The 19,840-nt window shown below is 34.2% G+C and overlaps 1 protein-coding gene across 1 annotated transcript; it reads right to left on the minus strand.

The window, feature by feature from the left end:
• Window positions 1-1,207: 1,207 nt before the first annotated feature.
• On the minus strand, window positions 1,208-19,702 carry LOC121383031 (sperm flagellar protein 1-like). The gene is made up of 6 exons (XM_041512773.1): window positions 19,375-19,702; window positions 11,821-11,932; window positions 10,281-10,507; window positions 9,000-9,066; window positions 5,747-5,843; window positions 1,208-4,614 (listed from the first exon to the last, which is right to left on the minus strand). The coding sequence occupies exons 1-6, from the start codon at window positions 19,529-19,531 to the stop codon at window positions 4,501-4,503; spliced, it is 774 nt and encodes a 257-aa protein (XP_041368707.1). The 5' UTR covers window positions 19,532-19,702; the 3' UTR covers window positions 1,208-4,500.
• Window positions 19,703-19,840: the final 138 nt, after the last annotated feature.

A 19,840-nucleotide genomic window follows, 5' to 3' on the forward strand; every position in this document is an offset into this window, starting at 1 on the left:
CGAGTCCTGTGAACGGACTCCGAGTCAAGCTAGACTCTACCCATGCCAGAGTCAAGTACTCGTGGAGACCCTAGCCGGACAATTGTTGTAAATAGTCCTGTTTCCAACACCTATTAGTATACTGTGTTAAAATAATACTTATTCAAAATAAGGCCTTTATCTATTCATTACACAACCATGTAATACAATACCTTATTATTCATACCTATCTATTATCATGTTAAATACTGAATACATGCATGTAATTATCTAGTTTAATACCAAGAGATTTCCTACCTTTTTTTTATTTTCACTATTTATTATTTGTTTATGTTTATTATTTTAAATACCAGAGTGCTTTCATGAAAAATGAAATAAAAAGTATTGAATTTATTCCGTTTTGTTTTATATTTGTTTTTAGGACCAGCAGTGTGTCACTTAGTTATCATTTTATTTACCGTATTTGACCAGGAACTGGCCCCCTCCGGTTTGAAGGCATTTAAGAATTAGGCCTTTATTGTAACTAAGCACCCCTCCTTCCCTAATCACAGTAAATAAAACTGAAAATGGAGGTTTGCTCAAACTTTCTGTAGGAAAACTGTAACATAACAATTAAACATGTATGTTGTTTTCAATTTGATCTAAAATCTGTTTGTTCAAGACAACTTGTTAATTTCAAATAGTATAGTTTTATATTGTTTAAAGTGTACCTAAAGGTGTTTAAGTAGTCGCCACCTGTGTCTGCGGGAATTGTGTGCTACATTCAGCTCACTAAAGTTCCAAGATTCAAAAACAAAAATTGCCGGGTTAATTGACATGGATTATGATTAAATTAAATTATTTGGGTGATACAATAGCAAGGTTTGGTACTCCAAATGAAGGCAATTCATTTATAATCCATTTTTTAATTAAAGAAAATAAGTTCCGTAAATCCATGGCAGTATGCCTTTTATACCTAGAGTTGTGATGTCACTTGTAAACAGCAACTTTACCAATTATTAATTTTTGAAGATATTAAAACTGTGATCAAGATACCAAAAAATAGCATAGGTATATGAAAAAACAAGAAGAAAAAACTTGTTTTAGATTAGCACTTTACCACTGGGCTATGGAGTATTTAGTATTAAACAAGCTACCATTGGTTTCAAGTTAGATTTTACAGGACAAAAATTTATTAAATGGTTAATTATGTATAAACAATTTATCAAAGCAATAACAAAACGATTGCCAATATCATAAAATTTATTGTGGTACCGGTAATAAAAAGCATATCAAAACAAAATAAAAATATCACAGACACGGGACATTGTGAATAGGACGGATAGAGAACACATCTAACAGAAAATATATTCATACATGTATAATACTGGAACTAAATACATATTCATCATGGTGCTAGTTAACCATTTGTATTTTACATACTGTATTCGTGTCTGATAACTGAAATTTTGATTTCACTACTGGAAAACGAAAATGTAAGGTGTTTTTTTTTTTGCCCTCTTATATACTTTTGCCTCCCAGTAAGACGATGCCTTTTTATATAATATGCGATTGTCTGAAATTTGCTGTCAATGAAATATGATGTCGTATCTGCTGTCTGCAGATACCGGTAATAACATTAATATTAATAGCTGGTAAATTAAATGTTATGGTAATGTATGTATTGGTCTGTAACTAAACAAAACTAAACTGATATATCAACAGATACCATATTTCACATAGCAGAACTGTAGACAAATTAATCTGTAATTAAAGATTGGATAATAAATAGAAGATTCATTAAAGTTTATTCCTTTGAGAACCAATTTTTAATGGTCATTCTGTAAGGTATCAGAGGCAGATCTGGGGGGGGGGGGGGGGGGGTCCCAGGGGCCCTGCTCCCCCCTAAATTTCGTGAGTTATAATTTTATTTATATATATTTTTTTTTTACGATCCCTCTCCAAACCTTCCCCCAAAGTTTCCTTGGCATTCTGCCTCATGTCACTGGCCCCCCACCCCCAAAATGGATTTTCTGGATCTGCCACTGGGTATTATTTATCATCACTGATTCTGTATTGTAGAATTTACTTTTACAAACATACAAGCATCTTCTGGCACCAACAAGAGCTTTGACTGAAACCCAGATATCCATTATAATCCAGAGATTTGGAAATCTTAATATTTTCAGTGGTCTCATCACATGTAAACTCAAACATATATATTTATACAGTTGATGGCTACTATAACAAATGCTTTTAACATATTACAGTAGCTAATAACCATCTTATTACAATTTTGAAACGTCAATAAGTCTGCTATATCTATGCCAACTGCCAATTAAATTCTGAAATAACATAAAATAAATTTATTTCTACGATCGTCTTTAACTGTAGGCAGAGGCAGTCAGTTTGTTCCTTTTTTATGATTAGCTGAAATGCTAAATTTTACATGTACGAGTCTTTACAAGGTCAGGCAAGTCTGGCGTATTATTTCAACAACTCTGCAGACCTATGGAATTGGATACCAATTCAAACAAAATGCCCACAAACAAAAATAGCATCCTCTGCCTATGGAGGGCAATATATGTAGAGTGCAGAGGTTTGGAATGGATCCACAACATCGCTTCACTACACCAGTAAAGTCATTTCTAAATAAAATAAAATATACAGTCAGACCTTGTTAAAATGACCATGTTCATTCCAAGGTCACTTTGTTATATTGAATTTACCTTTGTAGTCAATTTGTCATGAGTTATTTCCCTTGCCATAATGATTTACGGAAATATGGTTTTAAACATTCACTGGTCAAAAACATCTTTGTTTAGTAGGTTATCTGTTTATATCCTGCAGATTTACAGATCATATGAAGACAGACAGAATTATTTGAAGATAAACGTTTAATTGAAGGATTAAAGGCTTATTTTCAAAACCAATACAGGTCTGCAAATTTAGCAGACACTAGTGACTCTGACTCCAGGTGACAATGAGATCAAGGATGCCAAGTGGCAAATGTAATGCTAATTTTGGTCACACACTGGTAGTTGGCAGTGCCCCATTCAATCTTTGATTATGTAATGTCATTGTAAAGAAGTATTTTCAGAAGTCATATAGATGTTTTTTCTTAACTTGTTCTGTACTTTTTGGAAGGTGTAAATATTGGTGTAATGAACAGAATAACATTGATGTACGTTTGCTCCCGATGATTTTTGGTCGGACTGTGTAAAAGTCATAGTAACAACGGTCATTTTAACAAGATCTGACTGTATTACATTATAAACCCTGTATAGGTAGAGTATACAGAATACACTCGGTTCAGACTAGATGTGTTTTTAACCTAATCATAACACACATATATTAGTAATCTCTTCCACACTCAACATTCCAAATGTAGTTTTAAAAAACTGATTTTGCAAATAATGTTTTTTCAATTGTCCAAAATCAGTATAGAATTTTTTTTAAATGAATGTAGTTTCAGTTGTTCATTTTAAAAACTAGTGGTCCACCATGTAACCGATAGGCGGTTCACATTAATTTATATTTGCGTAATACTGTGCCCCATTGTCAGGAGTTCTTCGAGGCATTATAAAATGTTCGGTAAACTGATTCTAGTGCTTAATGTTGAATGAATGCTCACATCAAAGCCTATGTATTGAATGCAGCTGTGCTTATCGGAGCCCAATTTCACAAAACATTGTAACCCTAAACCACAATTCTTATTACTTCTAACATCAGGCCTTATGAGCTGAAACTTCGCCTTGATCAACTTAAACTTCGCCCTGGCATTAAACTTAAGGCAACATCAGTGTCACCATGTAAAAAAAGTTACCACATTTGCGGATGAATGGTGAAGAACTTGCAGAATACCTATTCATATATAATGATTAAGTGTTAAATATCAGAGTGATCGAAGCGACAATGGCACCACAAAATCATGCTCGTCTAGTCCAGACCACATCCATGACTGATGTTAAAAGTAAAATGCACTACTGACTGTTGAAACATATAACTTTTATTTTATCATCATTATTATCATTATTTAATGAAAAAACATCAAGTGTTGTTAAAAACTTCGACCTCTCAAAGTTTGAGAAGTGGCTTAGCCCTATAATTTGGACCTCATGTGACATCTGTATCATAACAACAAATATGGTTTGAAGGACATATTTAATTTTCTCTTGTCCTAAAAATGCTCCATTTTCCATAATGATATAATTTGCAACATGAAATAGATGCCAAACATGTGTAAACATATAACCAGTTTAACTGCTATTGGCAGACGTAAAGATACAATGTTTTGTGAAATGGGCCCCCGATTTAGAAGGAAAACAAATAAGATTTCATCAAGAAATAAAGATGTTATCTGAAATGCCTTTACATGTGCATGATATACGGATAGCTGTCCGATGTATGACATATATTTTGATTAATAGTTAAATATTCAACACTGGAACATGGGGAAATGATAGGATTATGGCAGGTTCTCCTCATATTCCCGTGTTGGTTTTTGTTGCACTTAAAATTCCATGACCAGCTGTACAGGTCTCATATTTTCTTCCCTGTTGGTCTCTGGAATTCCACCCTCTTCTGTAGGTCATCTATTCGAATATCTTTCAAATGGAGAAGATGTTCCAACCTTCGGATTTTCGCATTTAAAATCTGAAAGAAAACAAATCTCTTACTTATTCGGTTTTGTAAAAGACATGGGATTTGACTTGAATTTTTTTTTTCAGTTACAAGTGATTATTCAAAACAAGCTGCTTCCATTATTATACAAACTTTTCAAGCTAGTCTGGTTCCATAATAACTACATTCCACTTTACAGTACATTAATATAATATTTGCTTTTATATTGCAATCAACACTGAGTTTCCTGAAGAAAATAACTAGCAGTAACAATTTTTGTTGCCAGTATTATTTCAATATTTGGAGGTTAATACCAGATTGTGTTTTGGTATCGTCAGTGTAATATATTAAGAATAAAAACTGTATTATGTGGAAAAACACAAGGGTAATAATCACTTTTTCATATAATCTTAAGCTAAGTACAACATATTTTTGCAAACTGCCCAACTTTAATTGCAGTCAGCCATTACTTGATATTCAAATGATGTTGGATATGTTACGCAGTGTCTTTTTGAATGGAAACAGATTTAACGTCACACATAAATGACATCATTTGGGATATTCCAATATAAAAATAAACTGGTACATGACATTTTTTTGTTTTCAGAACACTGGATATAAAGTTGCTATTGAAATGTTTTTGTTTGATGCCTATGAGTGCATACGTCAATTATGCTTAAATGTCTATAAACGTTGTGACCTGATTAATTTTCATCTAATTTGCAAAGTTATCAAATTCTGAAAGTATGTGATCTGAAAAATATCACATACCTTGATTACATTGGATACCCTACCTATTATATAATAAATAAGGTTAGTCTATGTTTGGGAACTTTTGGAACTAAGGCTCAATGGGTAGGTGTAAACCACTTGCACCGACCAGTGATCCATAACTGGTTCAACAAAGGCCATGGTTTGTGCTATCCTGCCTGTGGGAAGCGCAAATAAAAGATCCCTTGCTGCCAATCAGAAGAGTAGCCCATGTAGTGGCGACAGCGGGTTTCCTCTCAAAATCTGTGTGGTCCTTAACCATAAGTCTGACGCCATATAACCGTAAATAAAATGTGTTGAGTGCGTCGTTAAATAAAACACTTTTTTCTTTTTTTTTCATCAATTTTTTTCATCTCTCAGTGGTGATATCAGGAAATATATCCGATATGATTACCTGTATTGTTTCTTCTTTTGCCAAAAGCTCTTGTTCTTTGTCTTCCAGAAGAACTTTAGGTACCATGTCAGCATCCGGGAAGGCTTTTGACTTTGTCCTGTAACAAAGAGAGGTAAATGTATTTCAGCTTCTGAGATGACCACAGTCTACTGAAATCCAATTACCTACTATTCTGAAAGTCACGGGGATAAATCCTTACAAATGCATCTTTTCTACTATTAATAATTTCCATCTCCATTTGAAAACATTTGAGAAAACTAATTTTGGGTGAAGACAAGGCTCAGGATTTCAAATATTACACTCTATTAGTTCCATTTCTTGCGATCACTGAAATCATCAGAAACTATTTTAAGTAATCATGTGGATTATGTTATATAATACTGATTAAAAGACTCCATTCTGCAATTTTGCTCCCATGCTATACCAATATGCTATTGGAAAAGACTGTTTTAATTCCATAACATTTATGGACCGTAATCAACTTTTATTATATATACATGATAAAACAAGCATTCTGAGAGTACTGCTAAAGCAATATGTGTCCCCTATGGAGCCCAACAAATGTTTGTATCAAGGGCTATAACTTCATGAAAACTTAGTAAATCACCATTCATAAAGTCAAACTTGATCTTTACACACAAAATTTCAGCTCAATATCTTGAGCATTGCAAAAAAAAAGTTCGCAAAACTATATGTGGGAACAGACAGATGAACAGAAAAACACAGACATACGAAGACGAAACCTATAATCCCCTGCAGTTGGACATATCTGGTTCAACAGGCTTTAGTATTTAGTGACATTAAAACCATTAAACCTAAACAATGTTGAAACACCAGTTCTCATTGCATCAAAGTTAAGAAACATGGGCTCAGTACACTTTAACATATTTTAAATTCTGTCTATTGAAAAGTATATAGCAATGTTCCTCGCTCAAAAACCTTTGTGTATCAAATAAGCTGAACAGACAGTCCACATACTGATCAGACCTTTCCTCAGGATATTTTAAAGGTGCTTACATTTTCACTATCAGTTTAATGCAAATGCAAGTGCCAGCTTTGTTGTCTATGACAATTAGTCACAGGGCTCACCCTGGATCAAAAATACCTGTAGCCAAAATATTAGCCAAATGGAATTTTTATTAGCCATATTGAAAATGCTTTAGCCAAATTTGTTTTATGCAGTACTGTACTGAGTATTTATATATGAATATGAAAATGTATCTTTTTTCAGCTAATTGTGTACAAACTGGAATAAATAGGAATAACAAAACCACAATGGGGGTAGGGGCAGTTAATCTATTACTTCGATTTTTCAGCGGGGGTGGGGTTGGGATGGGGTTATGCAATATCTTCAGAGTTTGAAGCCAGTACCCCATCCACCCGGTGGCTGGAAAAAAAGTCAGAGAAAAAAAGTCACAATTTAGTATAGGAAAAAAAATCACAGGAAAAAAGTCACAATTTTTATATAACAAAATGTATGGGTTTGTAGAGTATTGAATGTGGCATCATACTCATAGTATGCATGGGGTAAATTAGGCTAGATTAAAGAAAGAGGCCTCATATTGTGCATGGGTGGTGACTAATTGTTACACTTATTAATTAGGGTCAATTAGGCAGGATTAAAGAAAGAGTCTTCATATTGTGCAGGGGTGATGCTTGGGTCTAGCTTACTGATTAGGATAGATTTAAACTAAGGGCTTCCTATTGAAAATGATTTATAAAATGCCTAGGTTAAATGTGTTTCACTATATATAGATATATATACCAGCTTGCTAGTATCAGAAGTATACATTCTGTACTTTTCATTCCGAGTTTTGATCACGATGAGGCAAGACCTTTGTCCATGCTCTCTCGATATAACCCCCCCCCCCACCCACCTGGGGGGACTGATGAATTCTTACGGGCCTCTGTGACCTTGGTGTACGGGGAACCGGTACCACTGAAGAAAGGAAGGTGGAGGAAGAGGAGACGTGCACCAGGGAAGGCTCAGGGGGAGACAAAACCGGCGGATAAAGTGACCCGTCAATTCCCCACCCCAAACAATTTCATAATTTGTGCCATGTTGTTGCGGTTGATTTCAGCGTCGTGTTAAATGCTTGTTGTGATTTCTGCTTACAAAATTTAAATACTGCATGTTCATTTCCGGCGATCGCGATCTGCATGGGTACGAAATTAACAAAGACAAAGGAATAAACAAAAACTGCAGTTAGGTATTCATTGATGCAAATAACTATTGTTTTTCTACAAATTTACATCAAGATTTACTTTTGCGTAATTGTATTGTTTAATGTCCGCAACGATGTCTCTTGACACGTGGGTGTCGGCTGACTGAAGCGTGACGTATATTCCATCAAGAGCTGTCCTCAGTTCAGCCAACAAACGTTCTTTCTAACGTTCGCAAACTATTTGATTGGTGTTCATCGTGTCCATTTAGTTTAACGTTGAGATAGCCTACATGTCTTTCGGCCCTGAACTGGCATGTGTATTCAAATTGACACGCATTGACGGTCTATTTTTATTACTTTGGTTCAAAGATTTTACAAAGTAAAAATAACAAGCTACAGATCTTCCAGACATTGCTGTCATACATGCTGAATGCATGCCGTTAAAATTAATAACCGTGATTATTAAAATCATAAGGCCTACGCTGTATTCTACATGACACCGTTTCTCGTTACCGGTCGCGAGATCGCTATTACGCTAATTGAATATTTGGTAGTATTATTATGTTTAAGGTGTCGGATAGATTATGTAACCGTTTGTTCACATCAGAAGACAGAAAATGGCTTAGCCAAAATTTTAGCCACTTGCAAATTTTATTAGCCATTTTTTGTAAAAATTAGCCAATGGCTAATTTGGCTACCGACAGCGCGAGCCCTGAGTCATCGACTGTTGTTAAACGATTGGGTGCTGAGGGCCCTGAACCTAATTAGGTATGATGGACATGTTTCACCTATTAGAAGTGTAAATACCTGTGTACTAAACCGTTTTAAAAGTTGTTACAACCGACAGTTGACTGTCACATATAGCCAATTAAAGCGTAGAGGCAATTGATTTAAGGCCCTTACATGATGCCAAAGCGTTTACTTACATATCTAAGGCGTAGTGGCCCCCTTGCGCCATATGCCTCTGGGGAAAGCCCTGCTGATGAGTTACATACCCATGCTGATGAGTTACATACCCATGCTGGACGGTGAGCTCAAAGTTTCACACCACTACCGATATGGTTATTGAAATCTGCTGATGAACATACCCTTTATATGGACCAGCATGTGTGGGAACTTCTGGCAGCTTGTGTGATCGACCTGGAGATATGGGACCTGTAACAAAGAAATTCATGGAATCAGGCCACATGTATTGTCAATTGTGGATCATTACACAGAGCTCAAACGTCAAGGCACAGACCCTAGTTTTTAAATGAAATGATTGCTCGCATGCCCCATCAGACGTGCAAGTTTGACTTTGCCTGAGGAGGTTGTTTAAAAATTGGCTTTTTTTTAAATTTTAAAATGTTTTTGCATTGTGATGAATTTTGACAAGTCGGTGGTTATTGTGAGTTTTTCATCACAGAACATGTACAGCTTTTTTGAGTGGCATCTAAATTCAAAATTGTAGAAACAATCTTGAGGTGTTTTTATATATATATATATATATATATATATATATATATAAATCTCTGTATGCTTGTATGGAAAAGTGTGTATGTTGGGAGACCAGGACCCATACTAATAACACTAGAACCAAATCTCTAATGGCGTCACATGCATACAATTTGTATGGCATTATCATAACATTAAAAGTCTCAAGAGTCTATGAGTCCAGACTAAGTTTTATAAGCATTGAGCCCAGGCCTGATTCACTCCAGTGAGCAGGAGCTTATCATAATCAATATCTCAGTATCACAACATATCTCTACACACTTTAAAGCAGGCCTAATATATTTTCTTATCTCCAAAGTTCAAGGGACATAACTCTATGACCAGAAAATTACTATTAAAATCAAACTTGATCTGTAACAGTACATGACAAAACTATACACACAATATTAGCTCAATATCTTGAGATAGTGTGAAAAAAAAGAGAAGAACACATTTTTGTATCTCCCAAGTTCAAGGGCCATAACTCTGTGAAAAATGGGTAAATCACGACGAAAGACGAGCTTGATTTGTAACAGTACATGATAAAGCTATACACAAAATTCAGCTAATATCTTGAGGCACTGTGAAAAAAAGTCAGGAAAACTATATGTGGGACAGAAAGATGGACAAAGACGAAACCTATAGTCACTTGTGGTAGGGAACTAATAAAATTGATTGAGAATACTGCTAAAGCAATCCATATCCCCTACCAGGCCCAACAAATGTTTGTATCAACTTTAAAACAAATTGTATCTTGAGGCATTGCCAAAACAAAGTCCAGAAAACTATGTGGGACACATGAACAGACAGACGTATGGCGACGAAACCGATAGTCCCCTCCAGTTGGACCTGTTGTGGACTAATAAAAATGACTCGAGACTTATAAATGCACTCACCAGCAGCATGCATGTTAATGTTCTGATCTGCCTCCGGTTTGTCGCTGACCATCTGTGAGGTCCGCCCCGCTTTCCCTGGTGGCGGATTCTTCTGTGTGTCCCACATCTTCCGAGAGATCTTGATCCGGAGGTGCATCAGAATCTTTTCAATAACTCCAGGTGAACACTTACACACGGAGCGAATCACATCGTCGGACAACTGGAAGTTTAGTTTGGTGAATACCTTTCTGTGAAAATGTCAAAACTACAGTTTAGACATGAAATAAGTTGTATATAACTTGTGCCTAAAGTCCAAACCACATTGTAAACAACTATGATAAATTACTCTCCTACCTTTAATTACTGGGGAAATTTAAAGGTAATTAAAGGCAGGAGATTAATTTATGATAGTTGTTAACAATTTGGTTCAGATTTTAATCCAGTTTTTTTTTGTTTTGTTTTTTAAAGCTAAAAAATGTTTTAATCAATCAAATAAATTCTAATATTGTTTTATGAAAGCTAATTAATATACAAATATGTCCGTTATTATACTAAAACAATAAAGCATATGCCCAAATTCATTTGACAAATAAATTAACTTGTTTACAGGTGTAAATCTTATAATAAAAAACATGTACGTGCTTAAGGTAAATGGATGAATTTACAATGTAAATATTTCATACATAATTCTGTATTTGTAGTAAAGTTTTACACTTTTGATCTAGCTATAATATAATAATGTACCAGTTCGTTATTAAATAATGGTAAACATTGCAAATGTTTGCACATATTTCGAAGGTAGGGTATTGGGTTGTTTTTTCATGGCATGCCATATATTATTTAATTCAAAATTGGGTCAAGATGTAACTCAGCAGTAGAGTGCTCACTTGAAGTGTGATGGGTCACAGAATCAATCCTCCCCAGTGGAGTCAGATATTTTTCCTGTGACAACCAGTGCTTCATGAAAGACCAAGGTATTTACTGTTCAATGGGTAAATTGCATACAAGATTCCTTGCTGCTTTATTGGTAGGTGCAGCCTATGTAGGGATGTAAGGCAGAGTTCAGCCAGACCAAGCAGAAAAATGTCTGCTAGACTGGTTTGTGTACTTCACAGTAAACCAAATGGACACATCGAAAACCAGTCAAATAATTCATGAATGTTAGTGAAACGTTAGCCAACTAAACGTGGGGCAAATTTCCTCTATTTTCATGTTATGGCACCAAACAACCACAGTTTAAGATGTGATGAGGCTTCATTAAAAGAATACAAATTCCTTTCTTTTACATTTTCAAAATCAGTTGGTGTATTGATCTCCATTTTGTTTACTTGTGGAATCATGAATCTGTGCATTGATAACAAGCAGCAATCTTAATTTTAAATTTCCTTAAATAATGAAAAAATAAATCATGTGCACAAACATACGATGGGTACATAGTTGCTAATAACAATTTACCAGTTTAATAAATACCAGTTTTGGAAATTCTGTAGTAATTTTTTTAAATTAGAAAATAATTAATGTGCACAAAAATATGTTTACATATCTGCCAATAACAATTTACCTGTTTAATAAATACCAGTTTTGCATTTTCTGTTCTGTGGAATTTGCTGGTGGGTAGTTGTGTATTTCCACCCATTTTGGAAGGAAATGCTTTACACACTCTGCTACTAGCACTGAAACCAACAAAACACAGCATCTACAAGAGAACTAGCCAACAAAGCACACACAGCACTCTTCTTAAGTCACATAAAACGTACTAACAACCCATAACATGTTTTCACTAATTTTTTCTGTGGTTAAAAACCATCGTAATAATGAAAAACTACACCAGGGGCTGGTTGTTCAAACGTTAAGTTAGCTTAATCAGTGATTAACAGAAATTTTCAAAACCAAAGACTGAATAACAAGTGAAGAAATACTGTTGAAACTTGATTTATCAAATCTAAAGTTTATTTTGGCTTTGTGCAAAAATAATTAACAGAAAAATATCAGACTAACCCAGGGTTAATTTAACCTATGCTTTGAACAACCGGACAGATGCTTATCAACAGCTGAGAATCCATTCTTGTCACACCATTATGCGAGGTGGTGTGGGATTTTAGAATGGGAACACATTCAGGAACATGTCCTCATCTCCTCCAAACTTTTAGGAACACGTTCCCTGCACCAGAACAGAGTTCCAAGTACACAGCTGGTGTCACAGACAGAACAAACATTTGTAATAAGACTGATTTTGTTAACTGACAATGTGTGTGTTAAGTTAGTAATTCTTTAATAATGAACATCTTGGTATTGGAAGAGGATTGATGGAGGGGCAAATGGCTTCATATTCATCTCTGTCTCCTATTTATAAAACTGGCAACCTCTGTAATAAAGGGTATTTGTATAGTGGATACTTCAATTACATCACTCTAACCCACAAAGTTACATTAACCTGGCAATACCACTTGAACTTACTCACAACAGCCAAATCCAGATCATCTTTTGTTTGCCATCATGTACCTGGTAAGCTTGGTCTGAATTTATGATGTATTTCCAACTGAATATTTAATAAATTAACAGGCTACTATCCTAAAACCTCAAAAGAGTTTGACACAAAGTAGCAATTAAATTACCCAGAGCACAATGTATATTTAACTAATTATTAATGGATATTCATTGCTTTAAATTGTTGAGGACTTACCATAAAGGTTCATCATGTTCACATCAGCTGTGTGTGTGTGTGTGTGTGTTTGTGCATGCCTGTGTGTGTGTGTATGTGTGTGTGTGTGTGTGTTTGTGCGTGCCTGTGTGTGTGTGTGTGTGCGTGCCTGTGTGTGTGTGTGTGCCTGTGCGTATAAAATTTCATTTATCCAATTCAGTGATTTACTTGTAACTTACCGGTAATTATTTTTGAAACAAATGCATCGTAAATTTATTGAACAATAGTAAAATGTATAAATATATCAAATATTTATAAGACTGAATAAGTGTAACATATTTTACATAATGGCATGAAGCACTCCTAGCCAGGAAATTCAAAGGCAGAGTAATAAGTTTTTATAGTCCACACAAATCCCCACAAGAGCTGCTAAAGGTACATTCATACAATATGACTTATAGTAATGAAGTACATGCAACTTAGATGATTTTCTGCTTATAATTCTAAGACATTCTAATAATTTATTCCAGTACAGGTATACTTTGTTTACAAAATGCAACTAAAAACTGCTAAAATGGAGATTTTCCACAAATGATTCATATGCTACACACCATTACTACAAGTCACACCATAAAAACAATGTGACTTGTAGTAATGAAGTAATGTGCATAATTGAAAATGAGACATTCTAATGTATTCCAGTATACTTTTTTTTACATTATGCAACTAAAAACAGGCTAAAATGGAGACATTTTTCACAAATGAATCATATGCTACACATCATTTCTACAAGTCACATCATAAAAACAAGCCTTCAAAAGACAATAATATACAAGAGAAAGCATTGGTGGAAGTGCACTGAAGTAACAGGAAACTCCCCAAGCTAACAATACCTGTGAAGTACATCCCAGTTTTCACGTTTCTGCTTGAAGCCATTAGATGGGCCATAGTTGTGCAACTGCACAAGCCATGGTAAGAAATGACTAATAACCTCAGCAACCAATACTACATGAGACATGAAAGAAAGATCAAATGGACCAGTTTTAATTTTAAATATTTTTGAATTTATTTTTACACAAGACATAATAAATTGGGATAATTATATGATCCTCTCAACACCCACCCACTTCAGGAATGTTCATGTAAAGAAGGGACATACACTATTAGTTTAGTCTAGTGCCAGAAGCTCCCTGGACCGCTTCAGGAATGTGCATGTAAAGAAGGGACATACACTATTAGTTTAGTCTAGTGCCAGAAGCTCCCTGTAAAGAAGGGACATACACTACCGCTTCAGGAATGTGCATGTAAAGAAGGGACATACACTATTAGTTTAGTCTAGTGCCAGAAGCTCCCTGGACCACTTCAGGAATGTGCATGTAAAGAAGGGACATACACTATTAGTTTAGTCTAGTGCCAGAAGCTCCCTGGACCACTTCAGGAATGTGCATGTAAAGAAGGGACATACACTATTAGTTTAGTCTAGTGCCAGAAGCTGCATGGACCACTTGGTGACTGAAGAAGAAATTAATTCAAACTTCTGCTAGAAATGCAACACTAATTTGCAATTCTACAGGGCACAACATTTCACAAGAACCGCTGTTCTGTTCGTGTGTCAGTAACACAACTTTAAAATCACAAGAACTGCCAATCAGTTACATGGTGAACAATTACATTCTAAAATTAAAAGTAGGCCTACCATATATATCAGTAATGAAAGTCAAAATCAGTTTTTGTTTTTAAATATATTTGAATCACCAATGTAGTAAAGAAACGTAGTTCAAGTGTTTTAGGATTAGGTAGGCCTAACTAATCGGTTACGAGAACTATATTCACGTAACCGAACAATCAGTTACCTAAATAAAACTCACGTGAACTGACTTCCAGTTATCCAAGATTTTGAAATGTTGTCTTCTGATTCTACCATGATAATTGAGGGAATTTATAACATGCATATATTAATGCTGGGTTTTTCAGAATTGCCAGCAGCCATTTAAACTACTTTTATTGATAAAACCTAGTTTAAGCAAGCATTTTTTTTAAATTAAAGAACTATTTAAAAAAGCCTTTAAATATAAATAAATATTATAAATAATACAAACAGCCCCCCCCCCCCCCAAAAAAAAAACAAACCCCAAACAAACACAACCCTGAACCACAAAACAGGTGTCAAGCTGTATCTATTATTTTTATTGTGAAATATAGCATTAAACAAACTAGTTAAAAGCTTGACTAGTTATACTCTTTGCCCACCACCCAAAGGTCAACTTCAATGTGGGTGTCCTTATGTGTATGAGATATACTTTTCTTAGTACACTGTATTTAAAAAATCATTGTAAAATGAGTATACTATTAACAGATAATAAACTACTGAAATGATTTCTAAAAATATAAATTAAGACAACTTTGTAAAAAATATATTTTTTATTTACAGATGCCTTTAAAGTAATAACAAACATGCTTTCATAACATTCATACCTGTACGTAACAAACTTGTAACATATAATAAATTATGTTTACAAATCCACTGACAATGCAATAAAACATTTAGTTGCAAAATAGGCATCATACCAAAAAAGATGCAATGAAAGCAAAACAATTGTTTAACTACATACCGATCATCTTTTTATAGGTTATTGCTTACCAATATCAACACAGCTTTTGCGATCATTTCAGTTGTAAAGCAAACAGTGTTAATACTGTTATTATAGAATACAACACATGTTTTGTTGTCAGTAAAGGCTCTGCCTCACATCTATACTAGACACAAAAACATATACAAATATACAAGACTGTGCATGGTTTAAGCTACCATCTACCAAATGAAAACTGACAATTACATTAGCAGTGTATTTCACAGGCCTGTAGGAACGATATCTAGTATGTAGGGGGGGGGGTGGGGGGGGGGGGGGGGGGGCACAAGCCAGATTTTAAAATCTTTATTTATTATAAAACAGGATTTTAAAAATGGGTAAATTTTCATCCTCAAATAAGCCTGCTTCATAATGTAGTCAGCAAAGAGCTACCGGTAACTGAGAAATAAGTTGCTTAATCAGCCATTGTTTTCAGATGTTTTATTTTGCTGTATGTTTATATAAAACATATATATATATATATATATATATATAAACAATATTAAAACTGACAAATTGCTCAACACTTTTAGCTGCTGAGTTACAAACAGTAAAATGTGTACACTGGTGCATAAAAAGTAACAAATTATTATATATTTATGATTTAAAGGGACTATCCTGAGCTTTCAGTCCTAGCAAGACTTCCGTTTGTCTCCCCCTCCTAACAACATAAACACACATCCTGCTTTCCCCCAGGTTTTTTTACAACACCATCTTACCATTATACCATAGCATCTTTTAAATTTAAAGCATTATGGCATTATACAAATAAGTACATTTTGAATGATCATTGGCCAAATTATTTCAAATTCTGTTTGGACAATAGAAGAAATAATAAAAATTTATAAGTATAAAAATATTTAAGATAAAAGTCAACATTGAGATCTGACAAAACATGTCTAGAAATGCATTGGTTAAATAAAGAAAAATGTAATTTTAATAATGTAAACATTTTATTTGCTGAAAACATTTTAAAATGGTTAGAAACTCGGGATAGTCCTTTTAGATGACTACTAAATTAATAGCATGTGACAGCTAGCCCATAAAAAGCCCAAGAACCTATAATGAATTCCTGTCAAATAAATCTTAAACAGATTCTAATGTTCCTTTATAAAGTTACAGTCTTTGGTTATTTTTTTTCTGTTAAATGCTGAATTGCTTTCTGATATAGCTACAGCGCCAGCAGTGTCCAGTTTCCAGCTTAAAAGACCACATCTCATGGACTTGGTTATGAACTTCTGAATGACTCCAAATTTCCTTCTTTCTCTAGTTTCCAAGACTGGACCTATTTCTTTGATTCAATAATACATGTACCTACCTACTGGAACAAATTATATACCATTATCAGAAATTCCAATAACATAACAGTACCAGTTATAAAACGAATTACTGTTTGGTCTGTTGAAGCTGAAAAAAAAAACGAAAATATTTTTTAATTATTATTTAAAAAGTGAGAAACAAGAATTGTGCTGAATTAAATAGACTATAGACCAAGTTTCACTGACCTAGGACTTGTAGTTTGTGAAAAACTGATGTAATCCTGATACAGGGTATGTGTAGTAACTCGAAGTTAAAATTATATGCAAAACAAAAGAGGTGCATACTCTGGAATTAAGGTCAGTTACTTTAAAACAATGTACCATACATGTATATCTTCACACATTAGGCTTAGACAATCTTGGCTAAAAGTTGAATCTCTGACAGTAACAGAGGCAAATGTAGAATTATTCAGGAGATGAGGTATAATGTCCAAAAAAAGGAACCAACAGTATTCAAAGTACACTAACAGATCATGTGATACATGTATACATGCATGCAATCACGAGACATCGCCACATAATTTTAAAATATTAAACAGTAGTTACTAATCAATTTTCATTTAATTAACAATCGCTAATCAAGATTTTGAAAACAAAATGTTCCTGTTCATGCTTATAAAAAACTTATAAAAAATTATATACACATAAATATTTATAATAAACATATTTTAAATCAAATTTATATTCTATGCAAATAATTATTTTATCAGAATTAATTTGCTTACAAGTTGAGGCAATCTTATAAAGTGTATTTAAAAATACACTTCAAAATTTGGTTACAGATCTGCATATATAGTGACCTTGATCTTCTGTAGAATTAGATCAAGATCTTAGAATTAGATGGTGATGACCTAAACGAACTACCTTTAACTGACATTTGATTTTCAAATTACTTGTAAGTCAAATTCATTCACTAAATATTTTATTAATAAATACCCACCTATATGATCAGTTCTTGACGAGTTCAGCTTCCTTTATACTTGAAAAAGTTTGTGGCATATAGACAAAATGTTGAGATTTATTGTATTTTCTTGTGGGTTTTTTTGTTGAAAGTGAATGGTTTTAAGACAAAATAAAAACCACAATGATGTGATTGATTTCATAGCATTTCACTGATCATGTAACAACAATATTTAATGCAGTTTTGAATCAATTTTTTTTACAAATTCAGATATCAATATCACAAAATTATGAGTCACCTGGCAGGTCAGTGCTTGTAGTAGGTTTTTCTACAACCGGAACCCGACTGATTCAACACTTAACTGCACATCGCTATTTACAAGTGACCATTAAAACTTGTTTGTTGTTCTCAAAATAATGTATTAAAATGTATGTTATAGCTGGCATACATACATACATGTGTTAAATAAAGGGAATAAATTGAATCATGGACCAAATATCGAAACAAATTTAAAAATTAAAATTAAAAAAACAATTGTCCCATCATTACTGACTACACTGTGAAAATATTAATAATTATGGATGGGGTAGGACATCCCTTTGGCACTGTCATGTATAAAGAACATTCTTGCCCACTGGACAGGGTTATCCAGCTTTTGTACGGTGCTAGAAAAATCTGTCTGACCCTTGGGCTAGATAAAACTGTCTGACCCAAAGGCTAGACGATTTCTACATACGCAAGATGTCATAACTCATGTTTTACAACGATTGACATCAAAACTCATGGTTTTCAAAATTCTGTTTCCCATTTCACATTATATCGTTGTTTTAAAAATATTTAAACAAATTAATATTTTCAACTTTATATTTATTAGTAAGTTGTTACATTTGTATGTTGTTGCATGAGATGGGCTATATTTTCCCTGCGTATGATTAAATGAGTTTGTAGGCAAAATGTTTACAAATCGTTCTACAATAAACAAACTGCCGCTTACAAAATTAATGTTTTGTTACTGAAATTAAATGGGCAAGAAAAAGAACCAATCACCGTTGTGAGGTATAGATAAGGCAATTCCAACCCTCGGACAAAAATTGGTTTTGCAAGGGCCTTGGTAAACCTCGGGTTGGAATTGTCATATCTATACCTCACAATGGTGATATATTCTATTATTATAAATACTTATCATAAATAGAGTTAGGGTTAGTGACGGTGCCAAAGGAAAGTCCTTCCGGGATGTTTTATATGTACTTTCCCATAGACAGGAAAGCATATACCACAGCCTTTGACCAGTTGTTGCACTAGTTGGAATGAGAAAAACCCAATCAGTTGAATGGATCCACCGAGGTGGTTTGATCCTGCAATGCAAGCACCTCAAGTGAGTACTCAACTGACCAAGTTAAATCAAAGTCCCTTTGGACTACCATAATGCATTAAATGCAGTGTTAAATTTCAAATCTATAACCATCTAGTTTGGGCACTTATAATCTCTTTAAATTTTATTATGTACGTCAAATTATTTCTGGTAAGAGGGAAAAAATAACAGTCACCGAGTCAGACTAGGAGTCGTGGATGTTGGAGATCGATAGGTCACTATTTTCATGTTGTTGATAATTTAAATTGTTACCTCCATCAGAAAAATCCCTTCCAATATTTCGTTTTGGGCGAGATAATGGAATGCCATCTATCCAAGAATAAAGATCTTCAAGTTCCGATTCATCGAATTCCGAAATTTCATCCATGTTCGAGTCTTTATTAGCTTTTTTAGGATTTGAAGAGTCCATTTTGCTCTTATTTTATTGCGTCATGCACTGGACTAGATAAAAAATAAATAGATTATTGGTGCTGGGTGTGGGTGGGGAGAAAAACCATCGACGTGAATACTCCACATATAAAACAACAACACAAACAACTTTCTGAACCACGATAGTTTACAATGTTGTCGTCGAAACCATTTTTCCCATAATGCATCACTTTAGAGGAAACAGTACTAATAACCGAGCAATGATTATTTGCGTTGCAGGCACTGCTAAAAGTATCGGGCAACTTAGCTGGTACCATTGTGTGACGCCCAATAGCCGATATATTTTTGT

Source organism: Gigantopelta aegis, chromosome 10, assembly GCF_016097555.1.
Source record: "Gigantopelta aegis isolate Gae_Host chromosome 10, Gae_host_genome, whole genome shotgun sequence".
Taxonomy (NCBI): Eukaryota; Metazoa; Mollusca; class Gastropoda; order Neomphalida; family Peltospiridae; genus Gigantopelta; species Gigantopelta aegis.

What these genes read in the sequence shown, in the direction of transcription:
- LOC121383031 (XM_041512773.1), bottom strand. Translation starts at nt 19,531, where the DNA reads ATGGACTCTTCAAATCCTAAAAAAGCTAATAAAGACTCGAACATGGAT. An exon ending in CATTAACATGCATGCTGCTG is followed by an intron (nt 9,067 to 10,280) that starts GTGAGTGCATTT and finishes TCTTTGTTACAG; the next exon opens with GTCCCATATCTCCAGGTCGA. An exon ending in CAAAAGAAGAAACAATACAG is followed by an intron (nt 4,615 to 5,746) that starts GTAATCATATCG and finishes GTTTTCTTTCAG; the next exon opens with ATTTTAAATGCGAAAATCCG.